Raw genomic sequence first — 24,855 nt, 5'->3', positions numbered from 1 at the left:
CATCTGACTTCTTTCTCCTGTTTATGAGTCGGGCCACATCCTGCGCATTGGTCGCATTTTATCCCACATGCCGTCTGACTTCTTTCTCCTGTTTATGAGTCGGGCCACATCCTGTGCATTGGTCGCATTTTATCCCACATGCCGTCTGACTTCTTTCTCCTGTTTATGAGTCGGGCCACATCCTGTGCATTGGTCGCATTTTATCCCACATGCCATCTGACTTCTTTCTCCTGTTTATGAGTCGGGCCACATCCTGTGCATTGGTCGCATTTTATCCCACATGCCATCTGACTTCTTTCTCCTGTTTATGAATCGGGCCACATCCTGTGCATTGGTCGCATTTTATCCCACATGCCGTCTGACTTCTTTCTCCTGTTTATGAGTCGCGCCACATCCTGTGCATTGGTCGCATTTTATCCCACATGCCGTCTGACTTCTTTCTCCTGTTTATGAGTCGGGCCACATCCTATGCATTGGTCGCATTTTATCCCACATGCCATCTGACTTCTTTCTCCTGTTTATGAATCGGGCCACATCCTGTGCATTGGTCGCATTTTATCCCACATGCCATCTGACTTCTTTCTCCTGTTTATGAATCGGGCCACATCCTGTGCATTGGTCGCATTTTATCCCACATGCCGTCTGACTTCTTTCTCCTGTTTATGAATCGGGCCACATCCTGTGCATTGGTCGCATTTTATCCCACATGCCTCTGACTTCTTTCTCCTGTTTATGAATCGGGCCACATCCTGTGCATTGGTCGCATTTTATCCCACATGCCATCTGACTTCTTTCTCCTGTTTATGAATCGGGCCACATCCTGCGCATTGGTCGCATTTTATCCCACATGCCGTCTGACTTCTTTCTCCTGTTTATGAATCGGGCCACATCCTGTGCATTGTCGCATTTTATCCCACATGCCGTCTGACTTCTTTCTCCTGTTTATGAATCGGGCCACATCCTGTGCATTGGTCGCATTTTATCCCACATGCCTCTGACTTCTTTCTCCTGTTTATGAATCGGGCCACATCCTGTGCATTGGTCGCATTTTATCCCACATGCCATCTGACTTCTTTCTCCTGTTTATGAATCGGGCCACATCCTGGCGCATTGGTCGCATTTTATCCCACATGCCGTCTGACTTCTTTCTCCTGTTTATGAGTCGGGCCACATCCTGCGCATTGGTCGCATTTTATCCCACATGCCGTCTGACTTCTTTCTCCTGTTTATGAATCGGGCCACATCCTGCGCATTGGTCGCATTTTATCCCACATGCCGTCTGACTTCTTTCTCCTGTTTATGAATCGGGCCACATCCTGCGCATTGGTCGCATTTTATCCCACATGCCGTCTGACTTCTTTCTCCTGTTTATGAATCGGGCCACATCCTGTGCATTGGTCGCATTTTATCCCACATGCCGTCTGACTTCTTTCTCCTGTTTATGAATCGGGCCACATCCTGTGCATTGGTCGCATTTTATCCCACATGCCATCTGACTTCTTTCTCCTGTTTATGAATCGGGCCACATCCTGCGCATTGGTCGCATTTTATCCCACATGCCGTCTGACTTCTTTCTCCTGTTTATGAATCGGGCCACATCCTGTGCATTGGTCGCATTTTATCCCACATGCCATCTGACTTCTTTCTCCTGTTTATGAGTCGGGCCCACATCCTGCGCATTGGTCGCATTTTATCCCACATGCCGTCTGACTTCTTTCTCCTGTTTATGAGTCGGGCCACATCCTGTGCATTGGTCGCATTTTATCCCACATGCCGTCTGACTTCTTTCTCCTGTTTATGAATCGGGCCACATCCTGTGCATTGGTCGCATTTTATCCCACATGCCGTCTGACTTCTTTCTCCTGTTTATGAATCGGGCCACATCCTGTTCATTGGTCGCATTTTATCCCACATGCCATCTGACTTCTTTCTCCTGTTTATGAATCGGGCCACATCCTGTTCATTGGTCGCATTTTATCCCACATGCCATCTGACTTCTTTCTCCTGTTTATGAATCGGGCCACATCCTGTGCATTGGTCGCATTTTATCCCACATGCCGTCTGACTTCTTTCTCCTGTTTATGAATCGGGCCACATCCTGTGCATTGGTCGCATTTTCCTGTCCAAATTTACACGCTGGGAAACGCAGCAAGTCGGCCCCAGTGTTCAGTGTCCTGTCACAGCATGGTTGGGCCGAGGGGTAAAGCGGACCCGAACTCAGAACTTCCTCTCTGCTCCAAAAGATAAGCAATAGCATAATCACCTTTACAGAAAAACATTTCTCTGTTACACCTGATACAAATCCTGCAATAAATCTGCCGGTGTGTTTACTTCCTGCTTACAAGGAAGCAGACATAGGGTTAACATCCTCTGTTTACCAATTAGCTGCTCTGCCATGGCAGTCAGCTGACGCAGCTGAGGGATCAAATGTTAACTTGTGATTAGTGACAGATGAGGGAGGATTAGACAGGCTAAACTCTCTAGATACACACAGGGTGCATTTCTCTATGTTCTCCTTCTGTCCCGTGTAAGAGTTCAGGTCCGCTGTAACACGCCTCGGATTATGACTTCACTACAGACGGCTTTGCGGAGATCGATGAGCGCTGCAGCTGAGAGGCGGCCCTAATTAGCCAGCTGTCTGCAGCTGGGATAGGAAATTAATACCTGCGCTTATCACCGGGATAGTAATAAATCATTATACATCACAGGACTGCAAATCAAGTGGCTCATTAGGGCTGATAAATAAACAGATGGCTTGTGCAGAAACTGATGGGAAAATAACTCAAAGGCGGCTGCACTTTATGGGGGAGAAGAAGCTCCGCCCACTCCCTCTATCATCATTACTGAATCATTGTCCTGAAACTGCTCCCCCCCCCCCCCCCCGCAACCCGTTCATTGGGGTCACTCAAGCCAACCGAGGCAGAGACTAAAGCCTTGCACACTCGCTAGATAGGTGGCCACAGGGGGCGCCGCTGCTGAGAACCTAGTGTGTGTACAGCAACCATAGCAACAGAATGTGTCACTATGACTACGAAAGGGATTAGATTGTGAGCTCCTCTAGTCTCTGATTAGTGATGGTCATGTGATCAGTGTGGTCAGGTGATAGATATGTTAGTCTCTGATTAGTGATGGTTGTGTCTAGGAGAAGTCATGGAGAAGCATGTGATCAGTCTGGTCAGGTGATAGATATGTAAGTCTCTGATTAGTGATGCTCATGTCTAGGAGAAGTCATGGAGAAGCATGTGATCAGTGTGGTCAGGTGATATATATGTAAGTCTCTGATTAGTGATGGTCATGTCTAGGATAAGTCATGGAGAAGCATGTGATCAGTGTGGTCAGGTGATAGATATGTAAGTCTCTGATTAGTGATGGTCATGTCTAGGAGAAGCCATGGAGAAGCATGTGATCAGTGTGGTCAGGTGATAGATATGTAAGTCTCTGATTAGTGATGGTCCTGCCTAGGAGAAGTCATGGACAAGCATGTGATCAGTGTGGTCAGGTGATAGATATGTAAGTCTCTGATTAGTGATGGTCATGTCTAGGATAAGTCATGGAGAAGCATGTGATCAGTGTGGTCAGGTGATAGATATGTAAGTCTCTGATTAGTGGTGGGCGTGGCTAGGAGAAGTCATGGAGGAGCATGTGATCAGTCTGGTCAGGTGATAGACATGTAAGTCTCTGATTAGTGATGGTTGTGTCTAGGAGAAGTCATGGAGAAGCATGTGATCAGTCTGGTCAGGTGATAGACATGTAAGTCTCTGATTAGTGATGGTTGTGTCTAGGAGAAGTCATGGAGAAGCATGTGATCAGTGTGGTCAGGTGATAGATATGTAAGTCTCTGATTAGTGATAATCATGTCTAGGAGAAGTCATGGAGAAACGTGATCAGTCTGGTCAGGTGATAGATATGTAAGTCTCTGATTAGTGATGGTCATGTCTAGGAGAAGTCATGGAGAAGCATGTGATCAGTCTGGTCAGGTGACAGATATGTAAGTCTCTGATTAGTGATGGTCATGTCTAGGAGAAGTCATGGAGAAGCATGTGATCAGTGTGGTCAGGTGATAGATATGTAAGTCTCTGATTAGTGATGGTTATGTCTAGGAGAAGTCATGGAGAAGCATGTGATCAGTGTGGTCAGGTGATAGATATGTAAGTCTCTGATTAGTGATGGTCGTGTCTAGGAGAAGTCATGGAGAAGCATGTGATCAGTCTGGTCAGGTGATAGATATGTATGTCTCTGATGGTCGTGTCTAGGAGAAGACATGGAGAAGCATGTGATCAGTCTGGTCAGGTGATAGATATGTAAGTCTCTGATTAGTGATGGTCATGTCTAGGAGAAGTCATGGAGAAGCATGTGATCAGTCTGGTCAGGTGACAGATATGTAAGTCTCTGATTAGTGATGGTCATGTCTAGGAGAAGTCATGGAGAAGCATGTGATCAGTCTGGTCAGGTGACAGATATGTAAGTCTCTGATTAGTGATGGTCATGTCTAGGAGAAGTCATGGAGAAGCATGTGATCAGTGTGGTCAGGTGATAGATATGTAAGTCTCTGATTAGTGATGGTCATGTCTAGGAGAAGTCATGGAGAAGCATGTGATCAGTCTGGTCAGGTGACAGATATGTAAGTCTCTGATTAGTGATGGTCATGTCTAGGAGAAGTCATGGAGAAGCATGTGATCAGTCTGGTCAGGTGACAGATATGTAAGTCTCTGATTAGTGATGGGCGTGTCTAGGAGAAGTCATGGAGAAGCATGTGATCAGTCTGGTCAGGTGATAGATATGTAAGTCTCTGATTAGTGATGGTCATGTCTAGGAGAAGTCATGGAGAAGCATGTGATCAGTCTGGTCAGGTGACAGATATGTAAGTCTCTGATTAGTGATGGTCATGTCTAGGAGAAGTCATGGAGAAGCATGTGATCAGTGTGGTCAGGTGATAGATGTGTAAGTCTCTGATTACTGATGGTTATGTCTAGGAGAAGTCATGGAGAAGCATGTGATCAGTGTGGTCAGGTGATAGATATGTAAGTCTCTGATTAGTGATGGTCGTGTCTAGGAGAAGTCATGGAGAAGCATGTGATCAGTCTGGTCAGGTGATAGATATGTATGTCTCTGATGGTCGTGTCTAGGAGAAGACATGGAGAAGCATGTGATCAGTGTGGTCAGCTGATAGATATGTAAGTCTCTGATTAGTGATGGTCATGTGTAGGAGAAGTCATGGAGAAGCATGTGATCAGTGTGGTCAGGTGATAGATATGTAAGTCTCTGATCAGTGATGGTCGTGTCTAGGAGAAGTCATGGAGAAGCATGTGATCAGTGTGGTCAGGTGATAGATATGTAAGTCTCTGATTAGTGATGGTCATGTGTAGGAGAAGTCATGGAGAAGCATGTGATCAGTCTGGTCAGGTGATAGATATGTAAGTGTCTGATTAGTGATAATCATGTCTAGGAGAAGTCATGGAGAAGCATGTGATCAGTGTGGTCAGGTGATAGATATGTAAGTCTCTGATTAGTGATAATCATGTCTAGGAGAAGTCATGGAGAAGCATGTGATCAGTGTGGTCAGGTGATAGATATGTAAGTCTCTGATTAGTGATGGTCATGTCTAGGAGAAGGCATGGAGAAGCATGTGATCAGTCTGGTCAGGTGATAGATATGTAAGTCTCTGATTAGTGATGGTCATGTCTAGGAGAAGTCATGGAGAAGCATGTGATCAGTGTGGTCAGGTGATAGATATGTAAGTCTCTGATTAGTGATGGTCATGTCTAGGAGAAGTCATGGAGAAGCATGTGATCAGTCTGGTCAGGTGATAGATATGTAAGTGTCTGATTAGTGATGGTCATGTCTAGGAGAAGTCATGGAGAAGCATGTGATCAGTGTGGTCAGGTGATAGATATGTAAGTCCCTGATTAGTGATGGTCGTGTCTAGGAGAAGTCATGGAGAAGCATGTGATCAGTCTGGTCAGGTGATAGATATGTAAGTGTCTGATTAGTGATGGTCATGTCTAGGAGAAGTCATGGAGAAGCATGTGATCAGTGTGGTCAGGTGATAGATATGTAAGTCTCTGATTAGTGATGGTCGTGTCTAGGAGAAGTCATGGAGAAGCATGTGATCAGCTTGGTCAGGTGATAGATCTGTAAGTCTCTGATTAGTGATGGTCGTGTCTAGGAGAAGTCATGGAGAAGCATGTGATCAGTCTGGTCAGGTGATAGATATGCAAGTCTCTGATTAGTGATGGGTATGTCTAGGAGAAGTCATGGAGAAGCATGTGATCAGTCTGGTCAGGTGATAGATATGTAAGTCTCTGATTAGTGATGGTCATGTCTAGGAGAAGTCATGGAGAAGCATGTGATCAGTGTGGTCAGGTGATAGATATGTAAGTCTCTGATTAGTGATGGTCATGTCTAGGAGAAGGCATGGAGAAGCATGTGATCAGTCTGGTCAGGTGATAGATATGTAAGTGTCTGATTAGTGATGGGCGTGTGTAGGAGAAGTCATGGAGAAGCATGTGATCAGTGTGGTCAGGTGATAGATATGTAAGTCTCTGATTAGTGATGGTCATGTCCAGGAGAAGTCATGGAGAAGGATGTGATCAGTCTGGTCAGGTGATAGATATGTAAGTCTCTGATTAATGATGGTTGTGCCTAGGAGAAGTCATGGAGAAGCATGTAATCAGTCTGGTCAGGTGATAGATATGCAAGTCTCTGATTAGTGATGGTTGTGTCTAGGAGAAGTCATGGAGAAACGTGATCAGTCTGGTCAGGTGATAGATATGTAAGTCTCTGATTAGTGATGGTCGTGTCTAGGAGAAGTCATGGAGAAGCATGTGATCAGTGTGGTCAGGTGATAGATATGTAAGTCTCTGATTAGTGATGGTCATGTCTAGGAGAAGTCATGGAGAAGCATGTGATCAGTCTGGTCAGGTGATAGATATGCAAGTCTCTGATTAGTGATGGTTGTGTCTAGGAGCTGTCATGGAGAAGCATGTGATCAGTGTGGTCAGGTGATAGATATGTGAGTCTCTGATTAGTGATGGGCGTGTCTAGGAGAAGTCATGGAGAAGCATGTGATCAGTGTGGTCAGGTGATAGATATGTAAGTCTCTGATTCGTGATGGGCGTGTCTAGGAGAAGTCATGGAGAAGCATGTGATCAGTCTGGTCAGGTGATAGATATGTAAGTCTCTGATTAGTGATGGTCGTGTCTAGGAGAAGTCATGGAGAAGCATGTGATCAGTGTGGTCAGGTGATAGATATGTAAGTCTCTGATTAGTGATGGTCGTGTCTAGGAGAAGTGATGAAGAAGCATGTGATCAGTCTGGTCAGCTGATAGATATGTAAGTGTCTGATTAGTGATGGTCATGTCTAGGAGAAGTCATGCAGAAGCATGTGATCAGTCTGGTCAGGTGATAGATATGTAAGTCTCTGATTAGTGATGGTCGTGTCTAGGAGAAGTCATGGAGAAACGTGATCAGTCTGGTCAGGTGATCGATATGTAAGTCTCTGATTAGTGATGACCATGTCTAGGAGAAGTCATGGAGAAGCATGTGATCAGTGTGGTCAGGTGATAGATATGTAAGTCTCTGATTAGTGATGGTCATGTCTAGGAGAAGGCATGGAGAAGCATGTGATCAGTCTGGTCAGGTGATAGATATGCAAGTCTCTGATTAGTGATGGCCGTGTCTAGGAGAAGTCATGGAGAAGCATGTGATCAGTGTGGTCAGGTGATAGATATGCAAGTCTCTGATTAGTGATGGTTGTGTCTAGGAGAAGTCATGGAGAAGCATGTGATCAGTCTGGTCAGGTGATAGATATGTAAGTCTCTGATTAGTGATGGGCGTGTCTAGGAGAAGTCATGGAGAAGCATGTGATCAGTCTGGTCAGGTGATAGATATGTAAGTCTCTGATTAGTGATGGTCGTGTCTAGGAGAAGTCATGGAGAAGCATGTGATCAGTGTGGTCAGGTGATAGATATGTAAGTCTCTGATTAGTGATGGTCGTGTCTAGGAGAAGTGATGAAGAAGCATGTGATCAGTCTGGTCAGGTGATAGATATGTAAGTGTCTGATTAGTGATGGTCATGTCTAGGAGAAGTCATGCAGAAGCATGTGATCAGTCTGGTCAGGTGATAGATATGTAAGTCTCTGATTAGTGATGGTCGTGTCTAGGAGAAGTCATGGAGAAACGTGATCAGTCTGGTCAGGTGATCGATATGTAAGTCTCTGATTAGTGATGACCATGTCTAGGAGAAGTCATGGAGAAGCATGTGATCAGTGTGGTCAGGTGATAGATATGTAAGTCTCTGATTAGTGATGGTCGTGTCTAGGAGAAGTCATGGAGAAGCATGTGATCAGTGTGGTCAGGTGATAGATATGTAAGTCTCTGATTAGTGATGGTCGTGTCTAGGAGAAGTCATGGAGAAGCATGTGATCAGTGTGGTCAGGTGATAGATATGTAAGTCTCTGATTAGTGATGGTCGTGTCTAGGAGAAGTGATGAAGAAGCATGTGATCAGTCTGGTCAGGTGATAGATATGTAAGTGTCTGATTAGTGATGGTCATGTCTAGGAGAAGTCATGCAGAAGCATGTGATCAGTCTGGTCAGGTGATAGATATGTAAGTCTCTGATTAGTGATGGTCGTGTCTAGGAGAAGTCATGGAGAAACGTGATCAGTCTGGTCAGGTGATCGATATGTAAGTCTCTGATTAGTGATGACCATGTCTAGGAGAAGTCATGGAGAAGCATGTGATCAGTGTGGTCAGGTAATAGATATGTAAGTCTCTGATTAGTGATGGTCATGTCTAGGAGAAGTCATGGAGAAGCATGTGATCAGTGTGGTCAGGTGATAGATATGTAAGTCTCTGATTAGTGATGGGCGTGTCTAGGAGAAGTCATGGAGAAGCATGTGATCAGTGTGGTCAGGTGATAGATATGTAAGTCTCTGATTAGTGATGGTCATGTCTAGGAGAAATCATGGAGAAGCATGTGATCAGTGTGGTCAGGTGATAGATATGTAAGCCTCTGATTAGTGATGGTCATGTCTAGGAGAAGTCATGGAGAAGCATGTGATCAGTGTGGTCAGGTGATAGATATGTAAGTCTCTGATTAGTGATGGTCGTGTCTAGGAGAAGTCATGGAGAAGCATGTGATCAGTCTGGTCAGGTGATAGATATGTAAGTCTCTGATTAGTGATGGTCGTGTCTAGGAGAAGTCATGGAGAAGCATGTGATCAGTGTGGTCAGGTGATAGATATGTAAGTCTCTGATTAGTGATGGTCGTGTCTAGGAGAAGTCATGGAGAAGCATGTGATCAGTGTGGTCAGGTGATAGATATGTAAGTCTCTGATTAGTGATGGGCGTGTCTAGGAGAAGCCATGGAGAAGCATGTGATCAGTGTGGTCAGGTGATAGATATGTAAGTCTCTGATTAGTGATGGGCGTGTCTAGGAGAAGCCATGGAGAAGCATGTGATCAGTGTTGTCAGGTGATAGATATGTAAGTACAGGAAAAAAACAAAGGATCCTTGCGCTCCTCTTTCAGAAACTGCAGACACACTCTTTCACATATACAAATCTTCTTAGCTCCTCAGTGCAATGCCATGTGCAGCTCCATAAACTGGGCAAAAGACAATTCTAAAAAGAAAAAGATGGAGCGCACAATGGTGCATTACCCAAGGTGGGCTTTTATTCGCAAAAGAATATTGGTACTTACAAGATAGGAATAAAAACAACGCTTTCTCAGCGGTACAGCCACCGCTTCAACCTATGGACGATTCAGCAGCGGCGCGCTGTGGCCAATAGCGCGATCTCCGGTGGAGTTGGGAGCGCCGTCTCGCTGTAGGTCTGGGCGTGGCTGGGAATCAGTGTGCGTATGGCGTCATTACGCGTTTCGGCGCTCTGCGCCTTCGTCAGATGACGACCATACGCACCGCACACTGTTTATGGGAGTCCTCTGAGCCGTTGTCATGGCTACAGGGCTCTCCCATTGAAACTGTCGGTAAAACTTTATTTATAACTTTAATTTAGCAACAAGAAACGCCTGGGGGTAGTGGTGCATCCCGGCTGGGGGTATTAAAAGGAAACTCTGATCATATTGGCGCACCAAGCGCCGCTGCTGCATGCATATATTCAAAAAGAACCTTTATATACATACATTTATGGAAAAATGTTTAAAAACACCTTTAGTAAATACCTGAAAATCAAAGATTAATAACAACCTACTCATAGATATAAAAATACATATAAATTACAGTATGATTAGAACAATAGTAATCAAACCAGTAAAAGATATATAATAAATATATAAAATAAGATAAAATATCATAAGGCCAATGTTTTATAAAGAGGGGCTGGTCAATGTGTCTAAGTATCTTCTCTGAGGCTACCTCCAAACTCGGCGGGGCGTGGGCAACATTATGCAAGAAAATGCTATATATCAAATCTCGGCTGGTAGCTAAGGGACCGGGGGCCAGGACAGGGTTGGGAAAGGAGGGAGGGGATTTGTAGAAGGGATGGGGAGGGGAAGGAATGGGGGGGTGGAAGGTGGGGAAAGGAGGGAAGTAGGGGAGGGAATATAGGGAAAGATGAGGGAATATGCCACCTGTTGTGGAGGAATATCGTCTGGGGGGTCCTAACAACACTATCCGTGACAAACAGTTATATAGTACATTATGTCTCCAGCTGGAAGCCTACTAAGGGCCAAACCTTACTTCTCAAGTACTCACCACCCTCATCTAGTGTGGATGTCTGCTAAAGGGGGGTGCTGTGAAAAGAAGGGGGGAGAAGAAAGGAACATAAATTACTGTGGAAAGCATTAGGGAACAACATTACCACAACATTTTTACAATAAATTTTTACAAGAAATTTTTACAAATATGTCGAAATCTCCAGACTCTCATTGAGTCCATTTGGGCTCAGTGTATTCATCTTAAAGATCCAGAATGTCTCACGCTCACATAGTTTCCTGAATCTTTCACCATGATGCATGTTTTTTGAAATCATTTCTAGTCCCATGATTCTGAGTGTCTCTACTGAACTATCGTGGCATTCTTTGAAGTGGCGAGGGACACTGTGTTTTTCTATCCCCTCCAAGATGTTACACTTGTGTTCTCCAAGTCTTTGTCTAAGTGGTCGGGTGGTTCGGCCGACATATGCCTTAGTGCAACCACAAGTAAGAAGGTATATGACGTGGTCACTACCGCATGTTATAAATTCTTTTACTTTGGAAACGTGTTGGTTTGCATCAAGTACTTCCTTAGTTCTGTGTCGGATGAAGGGGCAACAACCACACCTCTTGACGTGACACTTAAAGTTGCCTACCACAGTGGGAAACATGCTTTTAGGTTTTTCTACAATCTTTCTTATGTTGCTTGGTGCTATAGTGTTCTTAACAGATCGCGCTTTCTTAAAAATGACTGAGGGGCGGTCTGGTATAATTCTTTTCAATAAGGGGTCCTGTTGCAAAATAGGCCAGTTCTGGGTTATGATGGACTTAATTTTGTTATGTACTGCATTATAAGGGGTAACAAAGGGGAGTCTGGGCTGGCTGTTTGTCACGGATAGTGTTGTTAGGACCCCCCAGACGATATTCCTCCACAACAGGTGGCATATTCCCTCATCTTTCCCTATATTCCCTCCCCTACTTCCCTCCTTTCCCCACCTTCCACCCCCCCATTCCTTCCCCTCCCCATCCCTTCTACAAATCCCCTCCCTCCTTTCCCAACCCTGTCCTGGCCCCCGGTCCCTTAGCTACCAGCCGAGATTTGATATATAGCATTTTCTTGCATAATGTTGCCCACGCCCCGCCGAGTTTGGAGGTAGCCTCAGAGAAGATACTTAGACACATTGACCAGCCCCTCTTTATAAAACATTGGCCTTATGATATTTTATCTTATTTTATATATTTATTATATATCTTTTACTGGTTTGATTACTATTGTTCTAATCATACTGTAATTTATATGTATTTTTATATCTATGAGTAGGTTGTTATTAATCTTTGATTTTCAGGTATTTACTAAAGGTGTTTTTAAACATTTTTCCATAAATGTATGTATATAAAGGTTCTTTTTGAATATATGCATGCAGCAGCGGCGCTTGGTGCGCCAATATGATCAGAGTTTCCTTTTAATACCCCCAGCCGGGATGCACCACTACCCCCAGGCGTTTCTTGTTGCTAAATTAAAGTTATAAATAAAGTTTTACCGACAGTTTCAATGGGAGAGCCCTGTAGCCATGACAACGGCTCAGAGGACTCCCATAAACAGTGTGCGGTGCGTATGGTCGTCATCTGACGAAGGCGCAGAGCGCCGAAACGCGTAATGACGCCATACGCACACTGATTCCCAGCCACGCCCAGACCTACAGCGAGACGGCGCTCCCAACTCCACCGGAGATCGCGCTATTGGCCACAGCGCGCCGCTGCTGAATCGTCCATAGGTTGAAGCGGTGGCTGTACCGCTGAGAAAGCGTTGTTTTTATTCCTATCTTGTAAGTACCAATATTCTTTTGCGAATAAAAGCCCACCTTGGGTAATGCACCATTGTGCGCTCCATCTTTTTCTTTTTAGGATAGATATGTAAGTCTCTGATTAGTGATGGGCGTGTCTAGGAGAAGTCATGGAGAAGCATGTGATCAGTGTGGTCAGGTGATAGATATGCAAGTCTCTGATTAGTGATGGGCATGGCTAGGAGAAGTCATGCAGAAGCATGTGATCAGTTTGGTCAGGTGATAGATATGTAAGTCTCTGATTAGTGATGGGCGTGTCTAGGAGAAGCCATGGAGAAGCATGTGATCAGTGTGGTCAGGTGATAGATATGTAAGTCTCTGATTAGTGATGGGCGTGTCTAGGAGAAGTCATGGAGAAGCATGTGATCAGTGTGGTCAGGTGATAGATATGTAAGTCTCTGATTAGTGATGGCCGTGTCTAGGAGAAGTCATGGAGAAGCATGTGATCAGTGTGGTCAGGTGATAGATATGCAAGTCTCTGATTTGCTAGATTTTCTCAGCCAAGGTGGACTCAAGTGCAGCAGGTGAGTTCGACGTATGGGAGGGATCAGACTGTGAGCTCCTCTGAGGACAGTTGCTGATGCGAGTATCTGAAAAGCCCCGTGGAAGATGTCAACACTATAAAAACTCATATTAGTGGATACAGAGCGTTCCTCAGCCATAAGTGCAGTAATACTGTGACTCTGTGACTCTGCAGTCCGCTGTACCATATGCTTTCATCTAACCTCTGCAGACACTTCCAGCAATACAGCTCAGCCATCATAGTTATTGATCTGTGGAAATGTAATAATGTATTTAGACCTCCCTGCAGACAGACAGACTCCAGGTCTAAGGAGGACAGCCTCACATGTATAGGTTGGGGAGGAAAGGGAAGAAATCGATAATTAAGTGCTAGACAAACTTTACAGAGAGTTCTTTTGATGTCAGAGCGTGACAATTAACCCCTTTACCTTGACTTATCAGTGTGAAATCCCAGGTCCACCAACTAATGTCCACAGACAGGCAGCAACTTCGGCATGCTATTGATTTATTCACGTGTCAGCGCGCTCTGATGTTTTACCATTATTATGATGGCTGCCAGCTTATGGCGAGCAAGGCTGCATTTATCAGGATTTGTAGGGAAGAGGGACACTGGGAGCCCCATCTGGTTGGGTGGAGCCTACAACAGCCAATCAAAATTCAACTATTGATTTTCAAGGGGAATGTTTACTTTGCTGCCATTCTTACACTGTTAATTGCAGAAGCCTCAAACCTGCTACATACAGCCAATCAGATTTGTCTCATTTCTGTGGGAAAAGTTAAATTATTGATGCCAAGGGCCCCAAAGCTCACAGACTTGGTCACTGAGTGTTTGTGTGTTGGGGTTACAAAAGGTGGGCGGTGCTAGTGCTGGGCGTAATGGAAAAAACTACGCTTACGGATCATTACGCGTAATTTTACGCTATTACGCATTACGAAATTACGCTTACGGCGTAGCCATCTATCTATGGTTCATGTCTGTAATTACGCATGGCCCTTACGCAATTACGCGTAAGAATACCGTAATTCGGGTTGTTACGTTATTGGCTTACGCGTAAATTCCTACTAGCAATTAATGCGGTCATGCTCCCAAGCGGAAAAGTTGACGCATGGATCAATGTTAGGTAGCCGCCGACTTTAAGGGTTAATAGCAAAGCCCCCTTAATTGCTGAGAGCCTCAAATTTGGAGAATATATTAAGGAGATCAGAAGGAATAAGAGGAATTTTTTTTTTTCAAAAAGACCTTATAGGTTTTGAGAAAATCGATGTTAAAGTTTCAAAGGAAAAATATATACATTTAAAAACCCGCCGACTTTAACGGTTAATAGCAAAGCCTGCTTAAAATTTAGGAACACCAAATTCCCAGGGTATGTTAAGGGGATCAGTGGGAATAAGAGGAAAATTTTTTTTTTCAAAAAGACCTTATAGTTTTTGAGAAAATCGATTTTTAAGTTTCAAGGGCAAAAATGTCTTTTAAATGCGGAAAATGTCCGTTTTTTTTGCACAGGTAACAATAGTGTATTATTTTTATAGATTCCCCCAAGTGGGAAGAGTTTTACTTACTTCGTTCTGAGTGTGGAGTGTGGGAAATATAAAAAAAAAACGACGTGGGGTCCCCCCTCCCAGACCTCTTTAACCCCTTGTCCCCCATGGAGGCTGGGATAGCCAGAATGCGGAGCACCGGCCGCGTGGGGCTCCGCACCCTGACTATACCAGCCCGCATGGTCCATGGATTGGGGGGTCTCGGAAGGGGAGGGGCAGCCAAGCTTTCCCCTCCCCCTCCGAGCCCTTGTCCAATCCAAGGACAAGGGGCTCTTCTCCACCTCCGATGGGCGGTGGAGGTGGAGGCCGCGATTTCCTGGGGGGGTTCATGGTGGCATCTGGGAGTCCCCTTTAAAAAGGGGTCCCCCAGATGCCCACCCCCCCTCCCAGGAGAAATGAGTATAGAGGTACTTGTACCCCTTACCCATTTCCTTTAAGAGTTAAAAGTAAATAAACACACAAACACTTAGAAAAAGTATTTTAATTGAACAAAAAACATAACCACGAAAAAAGTCCTTTAATATTCTTAATTAACCATTAATACTTACCTGTCCCTTTAAATAAATGATCCCTCGCAATAGCCTCAGAAATGTTCTATCAGTTACAATGTAACAAAGTTATTACAATGTAACAACTTTGTTACATTGTAACTACGCCGCACCCGACGTCACTCGCCGCTCAGCCGCCGCATACACTATCGCGTCCGTGCAGGACGCTAAGTCCCCGCGGGCTCCCGCTGTCCACCCCGCCCACATCTGTCACCCACATGTGGGTGACATGTGGGTGACATGTGGGAGAGGCGGGGAGGGCAGCGGGAGCCGGCGGGTACTTAGCGTCCTGCATGGACCCGACAGAGCTCTGAGCTATATAGCTCAGAGCTCTCTAAGCATCTTTGTATTTGGGCTCCAAGGAGCCCCATTGGTCCTTAGCAGACCAATGGGGTTACTTCAAATCAGAAGGAACCCCATTGGTCTGCTAAGGACCAATGGGGCTCCTTGGAGCCCAAATTCAAAGATGCTTAGAGAGCTCTGAGCTATATAGCTCAGAGCTCTGTCGGGTCCGTGCAGGAGGCTAAGTCCCCGCCGGCTCCCGCTGCCCTCCCCGCCTCTCCCACATGTCACCCACATGTCACCCACATGTGGGTGACATGTGGGTGACAGATGTGGGCGGGATGGACGGCGGGAGCTGGCGGGGACTTAGCGTCCTGCACGGACGCGTAAGTGTATGCGGCGGCTGATCGGCGAGTGACGTCGGGTGCGCCGTAGTTACAATGTAACAAAGTTGTTACATTGTAAAAACTTTGTTACATTGTAACTGATAGAACATTTCCGAGGCTATTGCGAGGGATCATTTATTTAAAGGGACAGGTAAGTATTAATGGTTAATTAAGAATATGAAAGGACTTTTTTCGTGGTTATGTTTTTTGTTCAATTAAAATACTTTTTATTTTTGTTTGTGTGTTTATTTACTTTAAACTCTTAAAGGAAATGGGTAAGAGGTACAAGTACCCCTATACTCATTTCTCCTGGGAGGGGGGGTGGGCATCTGGGGGACTTCTTTTTAAAGGGGACTGCCAGATGCCACCATGAACCCCCCCCCTCCAGGAAATCGCGGCCTCCACCTCCACCGCCCATCGGAGGTGGAGAAGAGCCCCTTGTCCTTGGATTGGACAAGGGCTCGGAGGGGGAGGGGAAAGCTTGGCTGCCCCTCCCCTTCCGAGACCCCCCAATCCATGGACCATGCGGGCTGGTATAGTCAGGGTGCGGAGCCCCACGCGGCCGGTGCTCCGCATTCTGGCTATCCCAGCCTCCATGGGGGACAAGGGGTTAAAGAGGTCTGGGAGGGGGGACCCCACGTCGTTTTTTTTTATATTTCCCAAACTCCACACTCAGAACGAAGTAAGTAAAACTCTTCCCACTTGGGGGAATCTATGAAAATAATACACTATTGTTACCTGTGCAAAAAAAACGGACATTTTCCGCATTTAAAAGACATTTTTGCCCTTGAAACTTAAAAATCGATTTTCTCAAAAACTATAAGGTCTTTTTGAAAAAAAAAATTCCTCTTATTCCCACTGAAAAAAATTTTTTCCTCTTATTCCCACTGAAATTTTTTTTTTCCTCTTATTCCCACTGATCCCCTTAATATACCCTGGGAATTTGGTGTTCCTAAATTTTAAGCAGGCTTTGCTATAAGGTCTTTTTGAAAAACATTTTTTTCCTCTTATTCCTTCTGATCTCCTTAATATATTCTCCAAATTTGAGGCTCTTAGCACTTAAGGGGGCTTTGCTATTAACCCTTAAAGTCGGCGGCTTTTTTTATATTATACGGGAGCGTAATATTACGCGATTACGGCAGACTGTGTAATTTCAATAGGAGTTTACGGTCTTACGCGTAATTTGTTACGCGTAATAACGTAACCTACGGTCTACGCGTAATTAATTACGTGTAATACCGTAACCTTACACGTAACGCTTACGGTGCATTTGTAGTGAATTACGATGCGTAATTACGCTAATGCGTAATTTCGGCCCAGCACTGGGCAGCGCCAACACCAGCCAAATACATTCCCGGGCCATGCCGGGTCATCAGCTAGTACAATTATAAAATGTAACATTTGGGGGTTAGAGGGCCCAGTGTAGAATCGGCCTTGGGGCCCATGGTTCTATATCTACACATCTGCATATATACTGTAGGTAGCACAACCCATGATAGTAGCAGATGAAGTATTGTGAGGTCACCAGAGACGACTCGCAGCGTTCTCTTCTCTTGCCCGCAGTAAGGGCTGATTCACAAAGCCGTGATCACTATTATCACAGTCACGCTAGCGTTCTGCACGCACGATAATGTATATATAATAATGCGTGCAATCGGACATTTTCACGTGAAAACTTGAATTTTCAGCGCAAAGTTGCCCCCGTTTTCGCACAAAAATTTGCGATTGCGCACGGAAACCATTACATGCATTATAGCGCGTGCAAAACGATAGCGCGACCATGATAAGAGATATCACGGCTTTGTGAATAACGCCCACAAGCTGACGTGCTCAGTCACATTTGCTTGGCGTTACAGTGAGCGTTAAGCTGTCCATACATCTGGCGATTTGGAAGCTGATCGACCATCAGAATCGATACTTGATGCAAATTGGTACTGCCACAAGCATGCCCAATCGACAATTTAACCAATTCTGTCCTTGACATGCTGGGTAATCTTACACCGATGTGGTGAATAGGGTGCGCGGCTGTAATGGTTTGTAATATCGGACAGAACCCCCGGCCAATCCATCTTCTGCTTTGGCGTTCTTGCTTCGGTTGCTGCTGTCGTATAGCATGTGCCCCGCCTAGTACTATATGATGGTAGCCATGTGGGGACGGCCCATAGCATGTGCCGCAAGTACTATATAACAGTAACCATGTGGGGGGCGGGCCAATAATACATGCCCCTAATACTATCACTATCAATACTAATCACTATTTGTAAAACATTATTATCCACACAATACAATTATTTACAATTTTTATTCCTTAATGTTTGTAAACCAGTATTATTCACAAAATAAAGCGATCAGTACGTAACGTAAATTGCAATATATTTTTTACAGTCACTATTTGTAAAACATTATTATCCACATAATAAAGCGATCACTAAGGGGGGTGGTTAGGTTTAGGCACCACCAGGGGGGTCTTAGGTTTAGGCACCACCAGGAGGGTCTTAGGGTTAGGCACCACCAGGGGGGTCTTCGGTTTAGGCACCACCAGGGGGGTCTTAGGGTTAGGCACCAACAGTGGGGTCTTAGGTTTAGGCACCACCAGGAGGGTCTTAGGTTTAGGCACCACCAGGAGGGTCTTAGGGTTAGGCACCACCAGGAGGGTCTTAGGGTTAGGCACTACCAGGAGGGTCTTAGGGTTAGGCACCACCAGGGGGGTCTTAGGTTTAGGCACCACCAGGAGGGTCTTAGGTTTAGGCACCACCAGGGGGGTCTTAGGGTTAGGCACCACCAGGAGGGTCTTAGGTTTAGCCACCACCAGGATGGTCTTAGGGTTAGGCACCACCAGGGGGGTCTTAGGTTAGGCACCACCAGGGGGGTCTTAGGGTTAGGCACCACCAGGGGGGTCTTCGGTTTAGGCACCACCAGGGGGGTCTTAGGGTTAGGCACCAACAGTGGGGTCTTAGGTTTAGGCACCACCAGGAGGGTCTTAGGTTTAGGCACCAACAGGGGGGTCTTAGGGTTAGGCACCACCAGGAGGGTCTTAGGGTTAGGCACTACCAGGAGGGTCTTAGGGTTAGGCACCACCAGGGGGGTCTTAGGTTTAGGCACCACCAGGAGGGTCTTAGGTTTAGGCACCACCAGGGGGGTCTTAGGTTTAGGCACCACCAGGGGGGGTCTTAGGTTTAGCCACCACCAGGATGGTCTTAGGGTTAGGCACCACCAGGGGGGTCTTAGGTTAGGCACCACCAGGGGGGTCTTAGGGTTAGGCACCACCAGGAGGATCTTAGGGTTAGGCACCACCAGGGTCTAGAGGTTAGGGATAGGTACAGGGAGGGTTATGTGTGAGAGTAGGCTTAGGTATAGTTTTAGTAACATTTTAGTAATACTTACTAATGTTTTACAACACTTATTACGAACGTAGTTATATTTATATCATCGTTATAAAGAATATTTTCAGACTTTATTATAAGAATAAACAATACATGAAGGTTATTCACAATAATATACAATTATAACGATTAAACATATATTATCGTTTTTTTAAGAAACGTAATTATAAGTTTCACTTTTGAAACAGGGAAGATTAACGTTTTCACTATTGCCGATTTCATACACATTATTTAATGATTTATAAATTTGTAAAACGTTATTTGTAAACGAAATACAACACATATTTTTATAAACGCTATTACTACTTATCGTTTACACCCCGCACCCTTTTTCCCCGACGCCCTTTTTTGATGTACGCGTGGCATTTACCCAGATTTATTAGGCTGGTGTCACACCACGTGCAGCCAGTGGGGGGCAGTGTAGTGTCTGTTCTGATGGTGCGCTGTGGTCCAGATGTAGCCTCCGTAGGCTATAGGGGGGAGCACTGCCGCCTAGCTGTAATTATGGGGTACTGCACAGAAGTGCGGCCTGCTTACCACAACACATCCTGCGGATCCACTGCAGCGTGACAAGTGTGAATAGCTCCTTTTCATAAAATAGGTTCCGTTCTCTGTAGATTTTGTGAGGAGCAAAGAAGTAGCAGTAGGGTGTTGTACCGCGTCGGCCATCAGTAAAAGCAGGGAGTGAATCAGGACAATACCATAGCTCCCAACTGTACCTCTTTGGGAGCCCTGCCCCTCTGTCCCTCTTTCCTCCTCATTTGTCCCTCTTTCTATGTAAATATATATATTTCTCTACTAAAGAGTGTGTTCGTTTGACTCTAAACTTTATTCCCATCCTTTAAATTGATAGATTACTAATTGTAAAATGTTACTATGAAGGAAAATGAACCAGGATAGAAAGAACCAGTGTGGTTTTAATTATAAAACAACATAGTTTTCTTATGAAATCTTTATGGTATGTGTGACTAGGGTTGTGACGGGGGCGTGGTCAGGGGTGTGGCAGGGCGTGGCTTAAGTGTCCCTCTTTCTCATCTCAAAAAGTTGGGAGCTCCTTCCACTGGGCCGCCAATACAGGGCTGTCCCCACCAGAACCTCCAGACGCCGGAGTACCTTCTTCCCCCAGGCGGTACTCCAACTGAACTCGTACCTCACATGACAACTTGTGTTTCTGTTCCTTCTGCATATAACCCCCGCTTGACTGTATGCCCCTCACAATGTTCTTGTTTATGTAGCCCTCACTACGCCATATGTCTGCAAGTCTATGTATGCTTGTGCAAATGCCGTGCCATGTGCTCCAAAAACAATTCCCGGTATGCCTCTGGCATACTTGGCGAATAAAGCTGATTCTGATTCTGGCTAACTTAGAGGTAAACAAACAGTAAGCTTTTGGCTAATAATAATCCTTCACCAAGAAAGACAAAACATGTCCAATCTCAGCCCAAGTGGGAACACAGCCTTATGCTGGGTACACACAATGCAATTTCCTGTCCAATGAGGTATGGCAGATCGAACATTAGACAGAGCTTCCCTGATCAGATCTACGCCCCCCCAGTGCTGACGCCTCACCTGTCCGCTGCCACCACTCCTGGCTTCCTCTGGTGTCCGGCATCATGGTGATTGCCTGTACCACTCGGTGCATGGTGATGTCACAACACGTGCCAGTGCCCGGTGCTACAGGCGCTTTTATAGATAAGACTTATATCGGCTTTACCTGGCCCCATTTATCCTGGCAACCCTATTTCATGCACATTTGGTAGAGACCTTTCCAAAGATTGCCAGCCCCTAATATTGTGTCATACAGTATAATATATATTAGTATAATAGTAATAATATAGCACGGCTTTCTTCTCTACCTTTCAGGTAAGACCAGAACAAAAGACAAATACCGAGTAGTGTACACCGACCACCAACGCCTGGAGCTGGAGAAGGAATTCCACTACAGCCGCTATATCACGATACGCAGGAAAGCCGAGCTCGCCGCCACATTGTCGCTCACAGAACGCCAGGTCAGTCTATCATCATTATCATCATCATCCTCATCCTCCTCATCATCCTCCTCCTCCTCATCATCATCATCATCATCCTCCTCCTCCTCCTCATCCTCCTCCTCCTTCTCCTCATCATCATCATCCTCCTCCTCCTCCTTATCCTCCTCATTATTATTATATTATTATTCAGGACTTAAGGTGGCCATACACTGGCTCGATTCCCGGCCGTTTCGACAGCAGATTCGATCCTGGGAACGAATCTGCTGCCAATCGTTCGCGGTAAACGCAGCTGCCGATCCGATTTCCTCCCGAAATCGGATCGGTCCGTCGATCGCGCCGTGCGGGAAATTACCCTCGATCGCCGGCGGGTAAAGTGCGCGTCGCTAGCGGCGGCCGATCCGATCAAGTATACATTACCTGAGGCTGGCTCCCGGGCGTCTTCTCAGCGCTGCACGGCTCTGTTCCGGCTCCATCCATCCCGGCGCTTCCTGTGTCACTGCAGTGACCAGGAAGTTACAATAGAGGGCGCTCTATTTGAACTTCCTGGTCACGGAGTAACACAGGAAGCGCCGTAATGGATCCGGAACTGAGCCGTGCAGCGCTGAGAAGATGCCCGGGAGCCAGCCTCAGGTAATGTATACGGGGGGGGGGGGGGGACAGGCGGCAGGAGCAGCTCAGCAGATGGTGAATCGGTTTCAGGCTGAAATCGATTCACAATCTGTTTGCAGTAAAGGCAGCCATACGATCCCTCTCTGATCAGATTCGATCAGATAGGGATCTGTCAGCTGGTCGATCTAATGGCACATCGACCAGTGTATGGCCACCTTTTCTCTCACGTCCTTATAAAATAAAATCCAGCTGCTCCTAATAGACCATCAGAGGGGGACTAGAAACCTGACAACAGCACTTACCAAGTTAAAGAGGCCCTGTAGTGACATATAGCAGAATGTAGTAAAGAGGCCCTGTAGTGACATATAGCAGAATGCAGTAAAGAGGCCCTGTAGTGACATATAGCAGAATGTAGTAAAGAGGTCATGTAGTGACATATAGGAGAATGCAGTAAAGAGGTCCTGTAGTGACATATAGGAGAATGCAGTAAAGAGGCCCTGTAGTGACATATAGCAGAATGTAGTAAAGAGGCCCTGTAGTGACATATAGCAGAATGCAGTAAAGAGGCCCTGTAGTGACATATAGCAGAATGCAGTAAAGAGGCCCTGTAGTGACATATAGCAGAATGCAGTAAAGAGGCCCTGTAGTGACATATAGCAGAATGTAGTAAAGAGGTCATGTAGTGACATATAGGAGAATGCAGTAAAGAGGTCCTGTAGTGACATATAGCAGAATGCAGTAAAGAGGCTCTGTAGTGACATATAGCAGAATGCAGTAAAGAGGCCCTGTAGTGACATATAGCAGAATGCAGTAAAGAGGTCCCGTAGTGACATATAGCAGAATGCAGTAAAGAGGCCCTGTAGTGACATACAGCAGAATGCAGTAAAGAGGCCCTGTAGTGACATATAGCAGAATGCAGTAAAGAGGCCCTGTAGTGACATATAGCAGAATGTAGTAAAGAGGTCATGTAGTGACATATAGGAGAATGCAGTAAAGAGGCCCTGTAGTGACATATAGCAGAATGCAGTAAAGAGGCCCTGTAGTGACATATAGCAGAATGCAGTAAAGAGGCCCTGTAGTGACATATAGCAGAATGCAGTAAAGAGGCCCTGTAGTGACATATAGCAGAATGTAGTAAAGAGGTCATGTAGTGACATATAGGAGAATGCAGTAAAGAGGTCCTGTAGTGACATATAGCAGAATGCAGTAAAGAGGCTCTGTAGTGACATATAGCAGAATGCAGTAAAGAGGCCCTGTAGTGACATATAGGAGAATGCAGTAAAGAGGCCCTGTAGTGACATATAGCAGAATGCAGTAAAGAGGCCCTGTAGTGACATATAGGAGAATGCAGTAAAGAGGCTCTGTAGTGACATATAGTAGAATGCAGTAAAGAGGCCCTGTAGTGACATATAGCAGAATGCAGTAAAGAGGCCCTGTAGGGACATATAGCAGAATGCAGTAAAGAGGCTCTGTAGTGACATATAGTAGAATGCAGTAAAGAGGCCCTGTAGTGACATATAGCAGAATGCAGTAAAGAGGCCCTGTAGTGACACATAGCAGAATGCAGTAAAGAGGCCCTGTAGTGACATATAGGAGAATGCAGTAAAGAGGCTCTGTAGTGACATATAGCAGAATGCAGTAAAGAGGCCCTGTAGTGACATATAGGAGAATGCAGTAAAGAGGACCTGTAGTGACGTATAGCAGAATGCAGTAAAGAGACCCTGTAGTGACATATAGTAGAATGCAGTAAAGAGGCCCTGTAGTGACATATAGTAGAATGCAGTAAAGAGGCCCTGTAGTGACATATAGTAGAATGCAGTAAAGAGGCCCTGTAGTGACATGTAGCAGAATGCAGTAAAGAGGCCCTGTAGTGACATATAGCAGGATGCAGTAAAGAGGCCCTGTAGTGACATATAGCGGAATGCAGTAAAGAGACCCTGTAGTGGCATATAGCAGAATGCAGTAAAGAGGCCCTGTGGTGACATATAGCAGAATGCAGTAAAGAGGCCCTGTAGTGACATATAGCAGAATGCAGTAAAGAGGCCCTGTAGTGGCATATAGCAGAATGCAGTAAAGAGGCCCTGTAGTGACATATAGCAGAATGCAGTAAAGAGGCCCTGTAGTGGCATATAGCAGAATGCAGTAAAGAGGCCCTGTAGTGACATATAGTAGAATGCAGTAAAGAGGCCCTGTAGTGACATATAGCAGAATGCAGTAAAGAGGCCCTGTAGTGACATATAGCAGAATGCAGTAAAGAGGCCCTGTAGTGACATATAGTAGAATGCAGTAAAGAGGCCCTGTAGTGACATATAGGAGAATGCAGTAAAGAGGTCATGTAGTGACATATAGGAGAATGCAGTAAAGAGGACCTGTAGTGACGTATAGCAGAATGCAGTAAAGAGACCCTGTAGTGACATATAGTAGAATGCAGTAAAGAGGCCCTGTAGTGACATATAGCAGAATGCAGTAAAGAGGCCCTGTAGTGACATATAGCAGAATGCAGTAAAGAGGCCCTGTAGTGACATATAGCAGAATACAGTAAAGAGGCCCTGTAGTGACATATAGCAGAATACAGTAAAGAGGCCCTGTAGTGACATATAGCAGAATGCAGTAAAGAGGCCCTGTAGTGACATATTAGTAGAATGCAGTAAAGAGGCCCTGTAGTGACATATAGTAGAATGCAGTAAAGAGGCCCTGTAGTGACATGTAGCAGAATGCAGTAAAGAGGCCCTGTAGTGACATATAGCAGAATGCAGTAAAGAGGCCCTGTAGTGACATATAGCAGAATGCAGTAAAGAGGCCCTGTAGTGACATATAGCAGAATGCAGTAAAGAGGCCCTGTAGTGGCATATAGCAGAATGCAGTAAAGTGGCCCTGTAGTGACACATAGTAGAATGCAGTAAAGAGGCCCTGTAGTGACATATAGCAGAATGCAGTAAAGAGGCCCTGTAGTGACCTATAGCAGAATGCAGTAAAGAGGCCCTGTAGTGACATATAGCAGAATGCAGTAAAGAGGACCTGTAGTGACATATAGCAGAATGCAGTAAAGAGGCCCTGTAGTGGCATATAGCAGAATGCAGTAAAGAGGCTCTGTAGTG

General features: G+C 45.4%; 1 protein-coding gene across 2 annotated transcripts in view; it reads left to right on the top strand.

Moving 5' to 3' along the window:
* Positions 1–24,855, top strand: part of CDX1 (caudal type homeobox 1) — a 100,088-nt gene that overhangs the window by 62,561 nt on the left and 12,672 nt on the right. For both annotated transcript variants that reach the window (XM_068273151.1, XM_068273150.1), the window contains one exon: positions 21,021–21,166. In XM_068273151.1, coding sequence (XP_068129252.1) covers positions 21,021–21,166 — 146 coding nt within the window. The remainder of the gene's footprint in view (positions 1–21,020; positions 21,167–24,855) is intronic.

Source organism: Hyperolius riggenbachi, chromosome 3 (assembly GCF_040937935.1).
Source record: "Hyperolius riggenbachi isolate aHypRig1 chromosome 3, aHypRig1.pri, whole genome shotgun sequence".
In the NCBI taxonomy this organism is placed as follows: Eukaryota; Metazoa; Chordata; class Amphibia; order Anura; family Hyperoliidae; genus Hyperolius; species Hyperolius riggenbachi.
Note: the sequence above shows the minus strand (reverse complement) of the source record. Positions and strands in the feature narration are given on the sequence as shown.